This window comes from Chlorocebus sabaeus, chromosome 1 (assembly GCF_047675955.1).
Source record: "Chlorocebus sabaeus isolate Y175 chromosome 1, mChlSab1.0.hap1, whole genome shotgun sequence".
Lineage (NCBI taxonomy): Eukaryota > Metazoa > Chordata > Mammalia > Primates > Cercopithecidae > Chlorocebus > Chlorocebus sabaeus.
Genome location: NC_132904.1, coordinates 99,200,407 through 99,221,461, shown reverse-complemented (window position 1 = coordinate 99,221,461; position 21,055 = coordinate 99,200,407). Strand labels below are relative to the sequence as shown.

Below are 21,055 nucleotides of genomic sequence, written 5' to 3'. Positions count from 1 at the left end.
AATTCATCATATCAATGTAACAAGTGCAAAAGGACCTATAAGAATTGAATATTCCATTTTAATAGTAGAATCAATTTCAGACTATGATGTTTCCTAAAACTTTCTATAATGTCAGTTATGAAAGTTTTAGGAAAATGCAGGCATGAAAATGAGTGTCTTATCTTCTCAGAACACGGGCTAGTTGCACTAGGTATGATAGATTCTTGGCTCAAACCTCATCTATACATCTTTGAGATGAGAACTGATCTCATACAATTTTTTAACCACATTTGACAGAATCATAGACAGTGAACTGTAATATGAAGTATAATAAAGAATTCAAAGTTATTCCTTTTAAAAAAATTATCTTGTTGACAACATGTAGTATTTTCCAGCTGTTACACTGATATTTTGAATGAGCACAAGAGATATAAAGACCTAAGCTTAGAATGTATTCATTTATTTTTTATTTATTAATTTTTGAGACAGGGTCTTGCTTTGTCACCCAGGCCGGTGTACAGTGGTGCAATCACAGTTCACTGCAGCCTCAAACCCCTGGCCTCAAGCAATGCCCCAACCTTAGCCTTTCAAGTAGCTGGGACTACAGGCACACACCACCACACTCAGTTATTTTCTTTTGTAAAGATGGGGTCCCACTGCATTTCCCAGGCTTGTCTCAAACTCCTGGGCTCAAGTGATCCTCCTGCCTTAGTAGAGACGGGGTTTCACCATGTTGACTAGGCTGGTCTTGAACTCCTGACCTCAGGTGATCCACCTCCCTCAGCTTCCTAAAGTCCTGGGATTACAGGCTTGAGCCACCATGCCACGCTGCCTAAGCTAGAATTTAAACAATGAGGTCCCTATTTATCTTAGGCTGAGTTTCTTCAAAAGCAAAGCCTAAGTGAAGACATTGGTGCAATTATTTTTTTCAGGACACAGTCCCAGGAAGCAAGAGTGAGGTAGCAAGCAGAGTGAGGCAAGGAAGGAGGAAAAGCCAATACAATCATGTGTTATCAAGGTTTCCGCTATGGGCAATTGAAGCTTGTTGGGGTCCGCATGTTTCCTAAACAAAGGAATGAACACACAAGACAACACAGGACGAGACAAACATGGCAGTGGCCCCGAACGACACGCTCTGCTTTATTTTATACAGTCGTTTGTGGAATGTTGCCAAGTCACAAGACATATTGTTGTTTTTCTGACTGTTCCCTGACTTTCTGGATTTTCAAGATGTTTACACATAAACCAGCCCCCAGGGTCTGCTGTTTGCAGCTGGCTCCTTTGTCCTCCCTGTTTGCAGGGAAGGTACACCCTGCTTCGTTTGCAAGAGCAGGACTTATTGGGAACGTCTCGTTTGCAAGCACATAGTCCTCTACATTTCCCTTTTCTTTATTTACAAGTTTGAATTTCTTTCAAAACCATCATTACATGTTGGACTCGCTGGGATTCGGTGTTTGCCCTTTGGCACCGTCTCCAGCAGACTGTGAAAATGACAAAGGCAAGAACAACAATCAATACATTACTAGAAACAGAAGTCAGCAAAGTTTTTACAGGGCTCATAGGGTTCAAAGACGTCAAACTTTGTGCAATACCAGTCATCAAATCTGCACCAGTCAGCAACAGTAACTGATTGTGAAATGTTTCAGAAATATTTTGTGTCAATTCTTGTATTTCTAGGGAAAGATTATTATGACCAATTAAAAGTCTCTTTATCTCAGTCCAATTATGTACTGTTAAAAGGAACAGGAGTAATACAAAATTGGGTAGTATTCCAATCACATTTCAACAAAGCTCGGGTATTCAACACTGTTAGCTGATCTCCCAACCACGAAACCACTTGCTCCAGATTATCCACTCGTTCAGTCAAATGAGCATCTATGTCTCGTTGCTGCTGCCACAACAAATGTGATTGTTCATGCCATTGTTGCACAAATTCTGCATTTTGTATACTCTGGTGTAGAGCTAATCCAGCAACAGTGGCAGTGGAAGCAATTGCTACAAGTCCCACCACTGCTGCTATGACAACCCCAACCATTCTCCCGCTGCAGTGGACAAGATCTTGCATTACTTTGTAAATTTGAGTAACCCCAGCAGATTCACTCCACGCACGTGTTAAGTTCACGGGTAGCCAGGTTTCTTTTCTGGCTCTTAGTATATATAAATCGGAATGAGACTCAATCCAATTATTATTCCACCAAGTAGTATTTATACAACTTAAGAATGTACAATTGTTTGTACAGTTAACTACCCCTGTATTATTATCCCATTTAAAAATTCCTGTCAACAACAAGTAAGGCTTTCTTACACATGCAATAACATATCTAGAACTATTTCAATGCAAATATATATGGAAAGGGTTAGAAATATTAGTAAGATTTAGGACATGTTTCCTATGAAAGTGAACGTTGGTTTACAAGCAGTTAGCAACTTCCAAATATGACTTTGTATTTGTGAGGTATTAGCGAAATGTGGCATAGGGGGTGATAGATCACCATCATGCTAAATAATAGTTTCATTGCCATCTGCAGAAATGCTGTGATTACCTTTATGCCAACGCAGGTTGACATGGCTGAATTTAGTTTGAAAATCTCCATGTACACTCCAATCTATAACAAGGTATTTACGACTCTTCCCTTTTACTTCTAACAACAATCATGGCCCACTACCTCTACATCTAGTCCACTCTAGTTGGGAAACACCTCCGGACACATCAGGGATAGGGCATAAAAATAATGTACTTGGCAGAGTTTCATTAAGTACTGCAGTATGATTATACTTAAAACTTTGAGCCACAATAATCATAGTAAAGGCAGAGATATAACTATGGTTATAGCGAATAGCCCAAGCCTCATGAGAAAGATGCAGACAATGTGGACTACTCCCAAGACATATAGGTAACCCTTCAACCCCACATTGATATGAACTATTTACTGTGCCAGTGTCTAATTCAGGATCCTGGTTTTAAAAAGGCAATGGCATCCAAGCAGTATCATTAGTAAGTACTGGGACTTTTCTGTCTCCCCAGGCCACACCTTGATATAAGGGTGGAAAAGGAATATAAGCCCAGCATGTAAATTCTCCAGCCGTTACCTGGCAATTTACTATGGCCAGCATAGCCAGGAATAAAGTCAGTGGAGTTTTGGGCTGCCCAGCTTGTTGAACAACCCCTTCAGCTTTCTAAGTAAGCTTTTTCAGTTGACCCCATGTCAGGGGCTCCGCACGTTGAGTCCTGAAGGTGAATGTTCTCTGAGCACTCAGATTCAGCTTCTGAAATTCCTTGAGGAACTCTTTGGATCGACTCCTCTTCGCCATGGCACTGTTTCAACCGTCGAGATGGAAACCACTCATCTCTGGCACCTGTACGGACAAGAGCATAGCCTCGGCCCCATTGTAAAACTTTTCCTTTTAAATATTTCCCTTGTAATGAAGGATAATACACCCACAGATTACTGTTTTGCGGCTTTTCTAAAGGCTGTTGAAAATGTTTCACCGCTGCAGACTGCTGTAATTGACGCCAATGGCTGAGAAAATTTAAAGTAAAAAGGGCTTTCAGAATTTGATGTTTTGGGAAATCTCGCCCATCTCCCCCTTTCTGTTTTAAAAGTTGTAATTTTAAGGTAGCATTGGCTCTTTCAATAATTGCTTGACCTTGACTGTTAAATGGAATACCAGTGGAATGACGAATATGGTATAACGAAAGGAAGGCAGCCAATTTACGAGAGCAATAAGCAGAGGTATTATCAGTTTTTAGTTCAGCAGGAACTCCCATAACCACAAAGCAAGTAAGTAAATGAGTAATAACAGAGTCAGCCTTTTCAGAAGGCAATGGTGTAGCCCATTGGAAATGTGACCAGGTATCAATTGTATGATGAACATATTTTAAACGATCAAAAGAAGGAACATAAGTTACATCCATTTGTCAAATGTGATTTTGTTGAGTGCCTCGAGGATTAATACCTGGACTTTAAAAAGGTGCAATAATAGGAGCACAAGATGGGCAGGCTCTGACAATAGTTTGGGCTTGACGGCGTGTTATAGAAAATCGCCATTTTAATCCTAAACTATTAGTATGATGTAGTTGGTGCTCATCCTGAGCCCGTTGGACACTTCCAATAAGTAAGGAATCAATCTGGTTATTCCCAAAAGTTAAAGGTCCTGGCAACACCTAATGAGAACAAATATGAGTGACGAAAAGGGGGGCAGTGCGAGAAGTAAGAGCCATAAATAATAAAGAAGATAATTTTTGTAAAGGAGTTTGAGGAAATAATGGTAAAGAAGTTTGAGATATATATTTAGTTATGTATACAGCATATTGGGAATCACTAACTATATTACAAGGGGTTTGAGGCCAATCTTGTAGACCCATAAGAATGGCAAAAAGTTCTCCTTATTGTACTGATTCAAATGGGTAGTGAGAAATTTTTGAATTATCTTATGTCCAGTATCCAGTTTTTCCATTGCTGGAAGCATCAGTAAAAAAGGTAGGACCTTTAACCGGAGTGTAAGAGATAGGATTATAGGGCAATAAAGAATATTGTTGCAGAAAAGCAAGTAATTTATTACTAGGATAATGCTGAGAAAAAGAGCCAGTATACTCAGTGTAAGCCACTTGCCAACCCTCATGAGTTTCCAACAGAGATTCAATGTATTGATTAGATAATCGGGTAATAACTTTTATAGGGTCAGCACCAAGCAACTGACGAGCTCGATGTCGTCCTTTAATAATTAATTCAGCCAGTTTATCAATGTATGGGTAAATTTTCTTAATGGCTTCCCAGTCAGTTGTCTTGTCCATGAGACCCTCCATTCCATCTTCCATAGCTGTCTACATATAGATTTTGTTCCAGTCAGGCCAGATTTCCTATGGCTCATTTCTCCTGTGTTAACTCCTTCCCATGGCCTCTTTGCAGTCACACTCCTTCTTACTTCCTCTGTAAAACCAAATTCTACCCATTCTCCAAAACCCAGAGCAAGCCCTAGTGCAAGCCCCAGTGCAGGCTGTATTTAACTTGTGTAAAACCTCAAGGCCACACTCATAAGCAGTGATCTGCCTTTGGCCCTTCTTAGTCTTTATAATCTGTACTGTGTATTTGCCCACTTGCTTCCACTACATTAATTTCTGCATGTGTCTGAATTCTCCAACAAGATTGCATTCACAGGGGCAGGCAAACAGTAGGAATTCAATAAACATTTGAAGTTTACCTTAATTAATAAGGGTAGTCTGATTCCTGATTCATTTGTCTTTTTATGATAACATCCTACCAAGATATTTTGAGATTGCCCTCAAAAGAAAACTTTGCAAGGAGAAAAATAACGTGGAGGCTCACTTGCCAGTCTATTCAATTCAGTAGTAAGCACTAACTGTGTTTACTAAATAACTGCAGACCAAGATTACAAAATCAGCTCAGTCAAAAAAAAAAAAAAAAAAAAAAAAAAAAGCAAATCATGACACACTTTATGGCAAGTGTCCTTTTCTGTTATTAATTAAATGATGATACAAGCCAATTCATGCCACGTCTCACTATTATTTTCTAAATTCTCTGCTAACAGAACCGGCTTCAGCTGAAGAAAGAGAGGAATGAAGCACCTTCTGCTCCTATTTTTGTTCTTTATAACATTTTCTTCTGCATTTCCCACAGTCCGAATGATGGAAAATGAAGAAAACATGCAACTGGCTCAGGTACTGTCTTAATAAATGATATCCATGACTATTGATATAAAGTTTATTTTATTGATTCTCTTGGGACTTAAAAAGAAAATACATTCCTGCAAAAGAGTCCTGAACTTTTTTGTGAGAAGGAGCTGCTTTTAATTTGTCTAGCTCTAAGGATATCAAGAAATTGTGTTGGGGTGGGGGCTGGGCCAGGGAGGGGGAAAGGATCTGCTATAACTTTTGGCAATGGTCACAAATGAAGGGATGTTCAGTGAGAGGAGAAAGGAGAGAGCCCTGCAAGGCATGGAGATCGCTATAGAAGCATTACAAGACTACCAGGTGGACCCAGTCTACAATTTGGAGCCCTAATCCCTATTTGTATGAAAATAATACATTGCTTTACAGATTCCCCTAAAAATCAGTTCAGTTAACTTTTTTCATTTGGTTAAATCAAATACATGTGCAAAGTGGATAACCACTTATTTCTTCTAGAATTTGTTTCAAAGAAACACTAAAATGAAAGTAACAGCAAAAATATGTAAGATATGTCATCATTTAACAGATAGATGAAGATTCATTCTCTTCTGCGGAGGTTTATGAGCTGTGTGCTTTGGCTAATTCTGGGCACTCATAAGTCAACCAAGTCTTGGAAATTGAAAGAGCAGGGTGACTTGTTTTTTTCCTCTTTGTGTCCTTCTTTCCTCCTTCACTCCTCTCTTTCTCTCATTACTTCTTTTTTTCCCCCCTCTTCCTATTGCCAAAAGAAATTTTAGGCAATTTTGCTTTATCCTGAGATGGAGATTTGCTCTCCTGTAGTCTGTGCCTCTTTTTTTTTTTTTTTCCTTATCTTTTTGGTCAGGCATATCTCAACCAGTTCTACTCTCTTGAAATAGAAGGGAATCATCTTGTTCAAAGCAATAACAGGAGTCTCATAGATGACAAAATTCGGGAAATGCAAGCATTTTTTGGATTGACAGTGACTGGAAAACTGGACTCGAACACCCTTGAGATCATGAAGACGCCCAGGTGTGGGGTGCCTGATGTGGGCCAGTATGGCTACACCCTCCCTGGGTGGAGAAAATACAACCTCACCTACAGGTAATGCTTCTGTCAGCTTATTTCCACCTAATTCAAAGGAACATAAAGATAATTTCCGAGGAACAGAATAATATTCATTCATTTGACTGAGCACTTCCTGTGTGCACAGCACAGCATAGGCTCCATTTATGGTATCTTCCCAACAAACCTGTGCTATAGGCTCTGCTGCTACCGCCACCTTAAATACAGAGAAACTGAAACAAAAGTTTATTTACCATGGCTGAGATTACACAGCTCTTACTGGCTCCAACAGACATGCTCTCATCTCTAGCCTCTGCCACCATCATATAAGCTCTGAACAAATGCTATCATCTGACTGCAGATACTTGACAGCATGGATGAAGGGTGCTCAAGAGAAAATGGGGAGATCCTGGAACACAACCAGTTTATGTCAGAGACGCGTGTGTGTGAGAGAGATAGTTGCCAAATCTCAGATGAGCCCCCCAGAGCAAAGTAAGGTGTTTCCCTCAGACATCTCAAGGAAAAGGGGGCTGGCTGACTCATTGGCAGGAAGAGGAGGCGGTATGCCCTCGATCTGAGACAGAGGCAATCACCTTGACCACCACTCTAGAACCTTTCCAATAGTTCTTCTTTCATCTTACTGAGTGCTAGGACTTGAGATAAAAATGAGTTTAGCAAGATAGGGAACATAAACAAGAGAAAGATCTTTTCTTGAGCAATTCTTGTGGTTCTCATGTAAGATTCTTCATATACGGACTGGGAGCAGTGGCTCATGCCTGTAATCCCAGTACTTGGGGAGGCTGAGGCAGACAGATCACCTGAGGTCAGGAGTTTGAGACCAGCCTGGCCAACATGGCAAAAACCCATCTCTACTAAAAAATACAAAAATTAGCTGGGCGTGGTGGCGTTCACCTGTAGTCCCAGCTACTTAGGAGGCTGAGGTATGAGAATCACTTGAACCTGGGAGGCAAAGGTTGCAGTGAGCCGAGGTCACGCCGCTGCACTCCAGCCTGGGGGATAGACTGAGACTCTGTCTCAAAAAAAAAAAAAAAAAAAAAAAAAAAAAAAAAAAAAAAGATTCTTAATATATGATACATGCACAAGACTAATTTCCAAAAGCCATTCCAAAAAATGATTCTCAATTCTTTTTAAGAATGTCTTTATATTACTTTCATATACAAGCCAACACATACATGAGATTAATGCTGTCTCAGGATGTGATTTTAGGGAAGTCATTTAACCTCTTTGAGCCTCCTTTGTTGAAGTGTTATAACACTACTGATTCATAGGGAAGATAAAGGAATTTAATTGTATAGTATATGTAACAATATTTCATTTAAATAAAGTGCTATGCAACTATAAGATAATTGCACCACACCAAAGTTACTGCAGCACATTATTGATAAGCTAGAAATGTTTTTTGTAGTTATGTGTGTATATTCATGAATGAATAAACCAGAAATTGACATATTTTTGTTAATTTTTAAGAATAATAAACTATACTCCGGATATGGCACGAACTGCTGTGGATGAGGCTATCCAAGAAGGTTTAGAAGTGTGGAGCAAAGTTACTCCACTACAATTCACCAAGATTTCAAAGGGGATTGCAGACATCATGATTGCCTTCAGGACTCGAGGTAAGGTTTTCAACAGAGAGCAAAGCTATTTTCATCTCTGGAGATTTGAGGAAACTGATCTTTTTTCCTCCCATAAATTGTGTCTCAGTCCATGGTCGGTGTCCTCGCTATTTTGATGGTCCCCTGGGAGTGCTTGGCCATGCCTTTCCTCCTGGTCCAGGTCTGGGTGGTGACACTCATTTTGATGAGGATGAAAACTGGACCAAGGATGGAGCAGGTGAGTCTAATTTTCTTTATGAACAAAATTTTGTTATTCTAAATAATCCCTGAAAAGAATAGTTTTGTAACTAGTCACTTTTTAACTTTAAAGTTCCCAATGTCCCCACAATTTTCCATATTCCAAGATGACATTGATGGAAGTGTTCAATACACCCTCATAAATTTGCTAATTCTATTATGATCAGAGCATTCTTCACTATTCATACATTCATCCATATACCCATAATGTCCGAGGGGCCACTGTGTGCCTAGAACTATACAAGGTGTCCTATGGACCCCAAAGTTGTACTGGAAAAGTGTAAGCCTTCAGAGGTTCATGATCCTGTGTGCTACACAAGGCCAGCCCACATACCTGCCATATAAGGCAGAAGATGTTTTGTGTTGTACCAGTGGTAGAAGTCATCTGTCGCTTGAGGATTGAAAGAAGACTCTAGGGAGGTGGTAATTTTGAGCTAGCAATTAAAGGACAGTGTATGGATTCATAGCCCATTGAGGCTCTATTTCAAAGCATGAACTTCCTCTTCTAACTCTTGCCCAGCTACGAAGGAATCAGATCTTAATGCTTATATCTGACTTATTTCTTCAAACCAACTAAGTTTATTTTTCTCAATGGGCCTGCCTAGCATTCGAGGTGTTTTACTACTGTTCTGACAAAAATATCAAATTATACTATATTAACAGGTAGCAGTGTATGCCTCAAACAAAAGAGCAAGCTCAGTAGATTTTTGGGCCCCCCATTCTTTTTTTCTGTCATTGGCAATAGTTACTTTGGGTCTGGTGTCTAGCTTCCAGAGTCACAGGAAAGCACAGGTTGTAGTGGTCCTGATGGATAGTACACAAGGATACAGGTCATTCCTGACCATGTATCTCCAGATAATCGGTCTAGGTCAGCTTTGCACTTTCTGTGAAACTGAAAGCCTGTGACACAAAATGGTCCATGGCTACTCACTGCTCAGTCAGAACAGGTGATGCAACTGTTCTTCCAAGTGCCAGTGAAAAGGGCGAAAGTCAGTACTGGCTGAGGTTCAGGCAGCAGCATGCAAAATCTGGGATTGGCTGCTGCCATTGCCACATGACTTACCATCACAAGCAGACAAGAAATTGAAGGAGGTAAGATAACATTGTCACCCAAGCAAGAGAGGAGAGGAATGAACCAAAGTCTGTTGTGTATCTTCTGCTGAGACATGTTTCAATATTTGTTTGGTACTAGTCTGAAGATACTGCGGATATGTTTCATCAAACAGTTATAGGAAATATCCTAGCACTTGCCAAAATCAGAATGATTCCCCTTGCTCAGCCAGGCTTTACTTTCATATCTAGAGGCAGAGATCAAAGATTTCACTATCCTTTTGTCTCTTAAATACAATACTAAGTAGCAGTTACTCTTACCCATACTGCTTTAAGCCCTCTGCCAAGGGGAATGTGTGGGGTAAGTTATTTTTTTTTTAAGTCCAGTGTATCTGGGTTCCACATTGGTAAGGCTTGTTTGAGCAAGGCGGGAGATAAATACAGTCATCAACCAAGTTCTGGGTGGGCAACCAGGCAGCAGTTCCAAAAAGGATTGTCTTCTGACTACTTTACTACATTCACTCAGAGTAGAAATTGTGGGCCCTCTGTGATCCAATTGTATAACTCTTAGTTCACTGACATTAAAGGGGAAAATATCATCTTGTTCTCCAATGGAAACAAAAAACATCAAGCAAACATAATCTCCAATAAAACTGTAATTTTTAAAAATAGGAAATTCAGCAATAGCCTATATGATCACCTCTTTCATTGCAATTTGGAGGCTCTGTTCTATGAAAGTGTGGCAAAAGTCTTGTTGTAACTTGCTTAAGAGCAACAGACACAGCATCTGCCAGTGATGCCATTAGGCTGCTTCCTCGGGGTCATTGCATGGGGATGTCAGAGGACTTTAAGCACATACAGAGATTTTGATTTTCCTGAGAGTCTCTCAAAGCAAAGCCAGTGCCAAGCCTATTGTGAGTGTGTGTGTGGCAGACACGTGTGTACCAAACAACTGAACAGGCCTTGCAGACTGCTACAGATGCAGTGTTGGGAAGAAGAAAAAGCAAGTTGGTAGCTTGGCAGACACTGGTTCCTTTCAGGGCTTCCCATTTACCAGCTGAGGGACCTGGGGCAAGTCAAGTAATTTTCTTATTCTCTATTTCTTTGCGTGTAAAATAATAATAATGCTCTTCTTTTAGGAGGGTGAAATAAATTACCCTTGCCCTAACTAGGTTAGTAAAGGTGAAAACACCTTTCAGAGAAGTTGTCCATAGTGAACACTCAGAAATGCTTGACATTAAAGATTCTGTTGACAATTATTAGTATCGATGATGATAATGATAACTAGGGTGGAATTACATTCTAGATATAAGAAAAAATATTTACAAAGTTATGAATGTATAATGCACAAATTTATCTATTTAGTGACGTCTCCATGAGACAGAGACTTTTGTCATCTTTTTCCTACAGTGTCATATCGCCGATAACAGTGTTGGCACATGAGAAATACTCTACAAATCATTGGTAAATAAAGTCACTCAATGATCATTTATTGAACATCCACTGTGACTCAGGCTCTGTCATAGAAATGAAATATACCCTAGTATATAAGACACAGAAGCTGCCCTCCAGGGGTTTACAGTCTAAGGGACACGTAGACAATTAAATGGCAACTAAAATCAGCAGTATCAGTACTGAGATAAAGGAAACTATGGCAAAGTAATAGGTCCACACAGAAGAAATTCCAATCCAGACCCACAGGTCAGCAGAGGAAGCTATGTCAAACCTGAGAACTGGAGGCTCAGCAGGAACTAAGAAGACAAAGTAGGGTAAAGAGGGTGAATAGGAGTGTTCTGAACAGAATAGCTCTATCCAACATAAGGAATGGATTTGTAGAAGACAAGGCTAAAATGGCAAATAGGATTCAGATTGCAGAGGGTCTTGAAAGCCAGAATAAAGGTCTGGACTTCATTTAGAGAACCTGAGTTTGAATTATTTTTCCCAATATTCATTTTTCCAGTTCCTTGTCCGAAAGCACACACAGTGACATAGCCAACCAGGCAAGGGGCAGCAGCAAAGACAAGAGCAGAGAAGTGTCAAAGACCATGACATAATTCTTTGCCCTTTTATGTTTGCTTAATGCAAACATCACTTGGCAAGTTTCCATCAGGGAAGCTGAGGCTTCCCTTAGGCTCCATACACTTAGTTGCAAATCCAGGGATGGACTTTTTTTATTTTTTTATGTTTTATTTATTTATTTATTTATTTTTTGAGACTGGGTTTCACTCTGTCACCCAGGCTGGAGTGCAGTGGCATAATCTCGACTCACTGCAACCTGTGCCTCTTGGACTCAAGCAATTCTCCTACCTCAGCCTCCCAAATAGCTGGGACCACAGGCACAGGTCACCTCGCCCAGCTACTTTTTTTTTTCTTTAGTAGAGATAGGGTTTTTCCTTTTTGCCAGGCTGCTCTTGAACTCCTGAGCTCAAGGTATCCACCAACCTTGGCCTCCCAAAGTGCTGGGATTAGAGGAGTGAACCACCATGCCAGGCCCAAGGGAGCGGTCTTCTATACTTAGAGCCTTACAGACTAGTGGGAGAGGTGGACAAAGACAAAGGCAATTCTAACATGCCTGGTAAGACTTCTGGAAAGGGCACTATGGTCATGTCTAGGAAGCACATCTAACCATTTTTTCATTCAGACAACACCTGGACATCCACTCATCATTATTAAGCAGTCACAATCTCTAGGTACAAAAGATAATTAAGACATGGTTCCTGTACCCACGGTGACAGAAATAAACAATGCAGTCCTTATGGGCTATGACAGAATCAAGTGCTGAGTCTGTGGAAGCCGGAGTCGTGCATTTAACTCAACCTGGATAAGAGCTGGAGGGATAAGGGAAGTTACATGCAGGAAATGACTTTAGAGGGAAGTCCTGGGGAATAAATAGGGTAGTTAAGCCAGGAGAAAGTAGAAGAGATATATTCTTAGCAAAAAGATGAAGGTATGAAGACATAGAGATTAGAAAGAACCTGGCACAGAAGAAAAATGCCAGCAATTTAATATAGTTGGCTTGTGGAATATGAAAATAAAATATGAGGCTGAAAAAGGCAGGACTAGACTGTGGAGGGTCATGCGAAGGTGTTTGGACTTTATCCTATACCCAAAACAGAACCTCTGAAGAATAAAAGTAGGAGCAACATGATCACATATAATATAGTCTAGCAACAACCCCAAACTGGTGACTTCTATTTTTTTTAATATTACCCATTTCTGAGACACCAGTTTCAAGCCATTTGCTTACCCTAGGCTATATTTTTCCAAGATGTGACTAATATCAATTAAAGTCGTGTGCTATTTAATCATATTTCAGTCAACTATGGACTATGTGTATGACAGTGGTCCCATTCAATTATGATGGAGCTGAAAATTTCCTACCACCTAGTGATGTCATAGCATAGCACGTTACTCACATGTTTGTGGTGATGCTGATATAAACAAACCTACTGTACTGCCAGTCATCTAAAAGTTCAGCACATACAATTGTGTGAAGTACATAATACTTGATATGAAACAACCACGTTACTGGTTTATGTATTTAATGTACTCTATCTTTTATGGTTATTTTAGAATATACTCCTACTTGTAAAAAAAAAAAAAAAAAAGGAAGAAAGAGAGAAAGAGAGAAAGAGAGAAAGAAAAGAAAGAAAGAAAGGAAAGAAAGAAAGAAAGAAAGAAAGAAAGAAAGAAAGAAAGAAAGAAAGAAAGAAAGAAAGAAAGAAAGAAAGAAAAAGAAAGAAAGAAAAAAACAAACCAGGTAACTGTAAAACAGCCTCAGGTAGGCCCTTCAGGAGGGCTTCCAGAAGAAGTCACTGTTACCATAAGAGATGACAGCTCCATGCATGTTATTGTCCCTGAAGACTTTCCAGTGGGACAAGATGTGGAGGTGGAAGACAGTAATACAGATGATCCTGATTGAAGGAAGGAAATATTTTTGTACAGCTGTACAACAAGTTTGTGTTTTAAGCTAAGTCACAAAAATGTCCAAAATTTTAAAAATTTAAAAGTTTAGGCCAGGTGTGGTGGCTCACACCTGTAATCCCAGCACTTTGAAAGACCAAGCTGGAGGATTGCTTTAGCCCAGGAGTTCAAGATCAGCCTGGGCAACACAGTGAGACCCCCATCTCTACAAAAACAAATAAGAAAATTAGCTGGACATAGTGGCATGCACCTGTAGTCCCGGCTGCTCAGAGGCTGAGGCAGGAGGATTTCCTGAGCCTAGGAGTTTGAGGCTGCAGTGAGCTGTGATCACACCACTCCAGCCTGGGCAACAGAGCAAGACCTTGCCTCAAAAAAAAAAAAAAAATTACAAAGTAAAAAAGTTACAGTAAGCAAAGGTTATTATTGAAGAAAAAAAAATTTTTTAATTTGGTGTAGCTTAAGTGTCCAGTGTTTATACAGTCTACATAATGTCCTAGGCTTTCACATTCACTCACCACTCACTCACTCACTGACTCACCCAGAGCAACTTCCAGTCCTGCAAGCTCCATTCATGGTAAGTGTCCTACATAGCTGTACTATTTTTTTATCTTTTATACCATATTTTTACTGTACCTTCTCCATATTCAGATATGTTTAGATAGACAAATACTTCCCATTGTGCTAAATAATTGCTTACCATTGTGCTATGATTACCTATAATATTCAGTACAGTAATGTGCAATACAGGTTTGTAACCTGGGAGCAAGAGGCTATACCATGTAACCTTGGTGTGTAGTGCACTGTGCCATCTAGGTTGTGTAAGTGCACCTATAATGTTTGCACAGTGATGCATTTCTCAGAACATATTCCCATCATTAAGCAACACATGACTTTATTAGTATTGAAATATTTCCCAGATAAATGGTGGTACATGTGAGAATTATCTGCTGTATAGCAAGCCTTTATTTCATTCCCCTTAGTTACTTTCCAATCTTAGATGCAATCATTCTCTTTTTGATTAAGTCGTGTGCTCGTGTTTTCCCTGTTGTTATCAAGGATTCAACTTGTTTCTTGTGGCTGCTCATGAATTTGGTCATGCACTGGGGCTCTCTCACTCCAATGATCAAACAGCCTTGATGTTCCCAAATTATGTCTCCCTGGATCCCAGAAAATACCCACTTTCTCAGGATGATATCAATGGAATCCAATCCATCTATGGTGAGCAAAATTATAAATCTCAATATATGTGAACTAAATAGGAAGCTTTTCAGAAAGGAAGTTAAGAAAATCACTTCTTGAAATATTATGATGAAGCAAATGTCCACTTACGTAAGACCCTTGTGTAGGTATATTTCTTCATACCCTCTTAATTCATTGTGGTATTTTTTTTCTCATCAAAGGAGGTCTGCCTAAGGTACCTGCTAAGCCAAAGGAACCCACTATACCCCATGCCTGTGACCCTGACTTGACTTTTGATGCTATCACCACTTTCCGCAGAGAAGTAATGTTCTTTAAAGGCAGGTAAACTCATTTCCCTAAACACCTCAACTTCCTATGAAGATTTTTCTTTTCAAGGGATTTGAGGATAAAGAGGTAGTCATAGAGCTAGTGAAAATGTGTGCCTTTTATCTTCATTTTATAACTGAACATACTGTTTGAATGCTTTACCATATGCGTGTGTCTTGTAGTTGTTTGATAAATTTTTTAAAGTCTTTAAGGAATTTCAAAAATTGCCATTGCATAAGAAGGGGAAATAGAGTCTACTTTCAGTGACTTTTTGGCCAGAAGAGTCCACCAATCCCAGTGGCCTACTGAAGCCAACTTACACTCTATTACAAGAGCCTATTGTTACATTTTCAGGAATTTTGCAAACCAGTTCACATCACATAGGTAGCTTGAAACTGGCCATGGTTGGAGTATTTACGTCTGAAAATCAGCAAATGATTAAAGTCATATCTTCTTCCCACCTGGAAAGCCAGTTGTTAAATATGGGTCAGCACCTTACTGAACATTTCTTAAAGTTGCATCAATAAAGTGTTAGCTGTAGTGGGAAATCCCTTCTCTCACTAAAATTTATTGAACTTAAGTTGCAGCATGATGTGTCAGTTATGTAGACCATGACCATATTTTTATAGCAAAATATCAAGACATACACCATTGACAAAGATACAGGGGCAAAAGGAAAGAATATTTGAAATTGGACTCCTTTCACCCATGAATATATCATGTTACGATCCATGCTATCACCACCATTCTCTGATCAGCAGAGGCCGAGAGGCTACCCATCATGAATGTCAGAGAGGAGTGGCATGTATGTGGAGGAAAATGGAATATAAGGACTTTTAACGTCTCATTCATAGACTCGGAATTTTGCAGCCAGAAGGGAAATACTGAGGAAGTGTTTTGGCTCATCAGTGATTACATTTCTTCATTCCAGCAAGCATCTGCTTCAAAAAGTTCTCCTTAGGAATGCTTGGTGTTGGCTTAGAATGTTGGGTGTTGCTGCTTTGGCAAAAACAAAACCATTGTGCACTTGGAACTCAGAATAAGAATTCCATGAAGAGTTTGCCACTCTACGGACCCAAGAGAGTGGGCACAAAGGCATGTCCTGAACTTGGGAGTCCCAAACTGAACTGAACTCACAACCACCTAAATTTGCTGAGGAAAATTATGCTAATTATCTCAGTTATTTGAGAAAGATACCAACCAATTAGATAAAAGGCAAGCCTAAGATTGCAAAGTTTTCATTGACATGGAAATAGGTTGCATGTGTAAAGTGTTTTTTGTTTAACACAGGCACCTATGGAGGATCTATTATGATATCACGGATGTTGAGTTTGAATTAATTGCTTCATTCTGGCCATCTCTGCCAGCTGATCTGCAAGCTGCATATGAGAACCCCAGAGATAAGATTCTGGTTTTCAAAGGTAACCTTGCCCATCCTGATTCCTCTTCTCCCTCTGGCTGCCTGAACTAACCAGTGGGTATTTTGGTGTAAGAAATAAAATCTTCATGCCTGAGCCAATGTGCAGGGCTTTTGCCCTCATCTTAGGTTCCTGTCATAAAGAATATAACAAACCAGGATTCTCTGTGGCTGTGAAGATAAACACAATCTTAGTTGCACAGGGACTAAAATAAACCTGTGTGATAAGAGCTAAAAAAGTCTCTTTTTCTGCCAAATAAAGGTAATTAATCTCTCTTTACTGTTCACTTTCTACTAAGATTGCGAGATTTGGCAAATAAAAATATAGGACACTATAAATTTCAGATAAACAACAAATAACTTTTTGGTGTATTAAAATATTTTGTATTTATTTATACCCAAAGTTAGTCATTGTTCACTTGAAATTCAAATTTAACTGACATTTTATGTTTAATCTAGCAACCCCACTTTTTGTATGATGTTATCAGATTACTAGCCTTTGAGAGCACTTGGAGGCTGAAACTTAGGAGAACTTGTTCAAACATACTTCATTTTAAAAATTTCAATTGACACTTAATAATTGTACATATTTATGGGGTACAATGTGTTGTTTTAATACATCTATGCATTGCTTACTTGGTTGTTTTCACAGAGTTAGCCAATTAAAAGCAATCAATACAATGAAACCAATTGACAAAGGTATGCACACTATTGACTTTTACTGGTATATATTATTTGTGTAATATAAATAAAATGAGCAGCTAAAGAAAGTGGTAAGAATGAATGTGGACATAAGATTATTAAATCTCTAAGCAATCACTCTCTCTCTTAATAGATGAAAACTTCTGGATGATCAGAGGATATGCTGTCTTGCCAGATTATCCCAAATCCATCCATACATTAGGTTTTCCAGGACGTGTGAAGAAAGTAGATGCAGCTGTCTGTGATAAGACCACAAGAAAAACCTACTTCTTTGTGGGTATTTGGTGCTGGAGGTAAGTTTATAGACGATTGACCCTTTGTTTTATTATGGAGAAAAATATTCACAGTAGCATCACTTTAACACGGACAAAAATAAAATGAATCCATAATACTTTCTATTTATTATTATTATTATTATTATTATTATTATTATTATTTTTGAGATGGAGCCTTGCTCTGTCTCCCAGGCTAGAGTGCAGTGCTGTAATCTCTGCTCACTGCAGCCTCAACCTCCCGCATTCAAGCGATCCTCCTGCCTCAGCACTCCCCAAGTAACTGGGTCTACAGGCATGTGCCACCACACCTGGCTAACTTTTGTACTTTTTGTAGAGATGGGGTTTCACCATGATTCTCAGTCTGGTCTCAAACTCCTGGGCTCAAGCGATCCACCCGCCTTGGCCTCTCAAAGTGCTGGGATTACAGGCGTGGGTTGCCACACCCAGCCCATAGTCTTCTTAAAGTGAATAATGAAGGCAGAGAATGACATTTATCAAGCCGAAAGAGATCTCAATGAGTCTAATGACTTTCCTTCAACTTAAAAAATAAAGGTAAAATAAAAAGTTGATGACCCCAACCAAATTGCCAATGACACAAACATATCTAGTGAAAATTTTTGAACGCTCCAAGCTCAGCCTTCAATCTGATGTAACAATTCCTCTGAATAGCATCAATCTAACAAATGCTGTGGCCTTTTTCCCTGATCATTTCTTGTTTGGAAGATTCTATAAGTGATTCAACCAAACAAAATCTTTACTATATTTTTACTATAGAGCCAATTAGTTTTCCTCTACTAGGCCTATGTATTTCCCACATCCCTGCTTGACTCTAAGTTGCGCAGTAGACAAATTAAGCTCCCAAAACCAAAGATCTTCTGGTATCCTTTCATATCCTTGTATGCAGGTTTGATGAAATGACCCAAACCATGGACAAAGGGTTCCCGCAGAGGGTGGTAAAACACTTTCCTGGAATCAGTATCCGTGTTGATGCTGCTTTCCAGTACAAAGGTAAGCATGGATGTCTCACTTATTGGGATACTTGTGAGACTGTGTTGACTGTGAAAAAAGACAGCACAAAAACTTAAATGCTTCTATTTTAATGCAATTTTGCTACTTTTAAGTATATACAATAATAAACATTAACCTGACAAGCATTATGACAAACTGAATTTATAAATCCTGAATTATACTCTGTTATACTATCTCAAATCTAGGTAAAAAGTACCAAATCCATTTTACTCATCATTGATAAGTAAAGATACCCCCTAAAGTATACAAAGTAAGCACATGAACAAAACAATGATTCTCAAACTTTAATGTATGTAGCTTAATGTACATAGCTTGGGGTTTGTGTGTGAAACAAAGTATTTGAGGCAGAATTGTGAGTGATACCTAGGAACCTGTAGTTTTAAAAGAACCTCAGGCAATGTAATACATACAATCCAGCAACTCTATCATCAAAGACAATGACCTAGACCATGGAGTAATCAGATGTCTAGAAATATTTTTGAGTGACACGATCTATTACTACAATGAAACTAACACAGAACCTCGTAACCTAAAACAGAGCAAAGTAGAACAGCTCTAAGAAAACGAGGATATAGAGACCAAGGCCACATCCACAGGGGCCTTCTCCCCTTCGCTGAGACACTTTGTTGAAGCCTAGTTTGAGAACCTCTGGCATAGACCGCAGTCTGGCTAGAAAGGTAAAAAGTCCCTTGAAACTCACACATTATAACATTGACATCCTCCTTAGGGAAATAAAAACGATAGGATTTCCCACATGACAGTAGAAAACTAAAATGTATGTATGTGATTCCACAAATGTCTTTGCTCTCCATAACGTTATTTTTTCCCACGTTTATAAAATTTAAAAGTATGGAAGTATTACATAGTTATGAAAGATAACTAATCCTGATTCTCTGTCTCTAGGATTCTTGTATTTCAGCCGTGGATCAAGGCAATTTGAATATGACATTAAGACAAAGAATATTACCCGAATCATGAGAACTAATACTTGGTTTCAATGCAAAGAACCATTAAACTCATCATTTGGTTTTGATATCAACAAGAAAAAAGCGCATTCAGGAGGTGTAGAGATACCGCATCATAAGAGTTTAAGCTTGTTTATTTTAAGTATTGTTCATGTGCTGAAAAACACTTCTATTTATCAATAAATTCATAGACCTAAAATAAACCTCAACAGGTCTTTTAATATAAATTCTGCTTCAAAATAGAATAGAACCATTCTTTAACAAGTTGCTAGTCCTAGTTCTAAATATCCAAATTCAATAGCCATTTTGAGCTGCCTGATTCTTTTAATAGGAAGTTATTATGTAGAAACAAAAATCTGTGACTGTACCTTAGGCCTATTTCATGCTTTGTGGACTTGGAGAAGACATGTCTTACAACTAAATACTAAAACATTTATTAAACCAATCTTTAGCATTCTATTTTGTCTGGACCTTTGGAGTTTAAGAGCCCCAATAAACTATAGTCCTCATCCCTATGCATGTTCTGAATCCATCAATCAAATAAGTTACTCCACCTCCCAAAGAGAAGGGTGACAGCTTGGATAGATGCAGGGTGAGTTACGTTAGAGGTGATTCTCTGACAAGTAAGGAACTAGCAGAAGTAGGAGAGAAGTGTTCCCACAGCCTGACAAACATTGACCAATGCAGTTAGGGAATACAAAATTAAGTTTTCTACACACTGATTTCAGCCACAAGAAATGTGGGGATTTTCATCCTGTATTTGTGGTATATGTGCATCATCTGAGCCTATGGGTAGGAAGTTTCTGTACTCTTTGTTCCATCATGGATTTGTTGACTTCCTAAATGCTTATGGCTTGATTTTATCTTTATACCCTCAAAGTTAAGTGCTTAGCAAAGTTCTTAATACAATTTTTGACCCAGAAAATGAGAGATTGTCAGTTGAACTAGCTTCTGATGAGGTGATATATTGAGCATATGTCAACTGACAGAAAATAGGCATAGAAAATCACACAAATTCCTACAGTTGGTCCCCACTTCCCTGGAGTTCAGTGTTTCCAGTTTCCTAAAAGAAGGGGTGCATAAAAGAGTTATTGTATGTTTGAAACACAAATTTTAAGAAGTACAGCTTAACACTCAGCAAGTAGTAGATAGTAGTCTTTGTGAGAAAAAAAAATAGTGTTGGAATAATCGAATATCCATATGCATGAAAAAAGAATGTTGACCCCTACCTCACACTATTCACAAAAATTAATAAAAATGGGCCACAGACCTCTAAATATAAGAAACAAAATTATAAAACTTGCAAAAAAAATTTTTTTTAATTCTGGGACTTTGGACTAAGCAAAGATTTCTTAGGTAGAACATCAAAACTATTAACCATTAAAAAATCAATGAATTAAACTTTAACATTCAAAACCTTTGCTTTCAAAAAACAATATTAAAAGAATAAAAAGTTGGCTGGGCACATGTCTCATGCCCGTAATCCCAGCACTTTGGGAGGCCAAGACAGGAGGATTGCATTAGGCCAGAAGTTCAAGACTAGCCTAGCCAACATAGCAAGACCCTATCGCTATATAAAATAAATAATTAAATAAATTTTTTTTTCCAGGCGTGGTGGCTCA

At 38.8% G+C, this 21,055-nt stretch overlaps 1 protein-coding gene across 1 annotated transcript; it reads left to right on the top strand.

The window, feature by feature from the left end:
- The first annotated feature begins 5,502 nt into the window (after positions 1 to 5,502).
- MMP27 (matrix metallopeptidase 27) lies at positions 5,503 to 20,177 on the top strand. The gene is made up of 10 exons (XM_008020662.3): positions 5,503 to 5,659; positions 6,492 to 6,730; positions 8,180 to 8,328; positions 8,417 to 8,545; positions 14,596 to 14,757; positions 14,940 to 15,060; positions 16,336 to 16,466; positions 17,298 to 17,457; positions 18,344 to 18,447; positions 19,372 to 20,177. Exons 1-10 carry the CDS (start codon positions 5,558 to 5,560, stop codon positions 19,614 to 19,616), a joined length of 1,542 nt encoding a protein of 513 aa, XP_008018853.3. The 5' UTR covers positions 5,503 to 5,557; the 3' UTR covers positions 19,617 to 20,177.
- Positions 20,178 to 21,055: the final 878 nt, after the last annotated feature.

Bases quoted from the DNA above. Each gene is read 5' to 3' on its own strand.
- MMP27 (XM_008020662.3), top strand. From the start codon at position 5,558: ATGAAGCACCTTCTGCTCCTATTTTTGTTCTTTATAACATTTTCTTCT. The intron at 8,329-8,416 runs GTAAGGTTTTCA...ATTGTGTCTCAG, and splicing joins GATTGCCTTCAGGACTCGAG to TCCATGGTCGGTGTCCTCGC. The intron at 15,061-16,335 runs GTAAACTCATTT...TGTTTAACACAG, and splicing joins GTAATGTTCTTTAAAGGCAG to GCACCTATGGAGGATCTATT.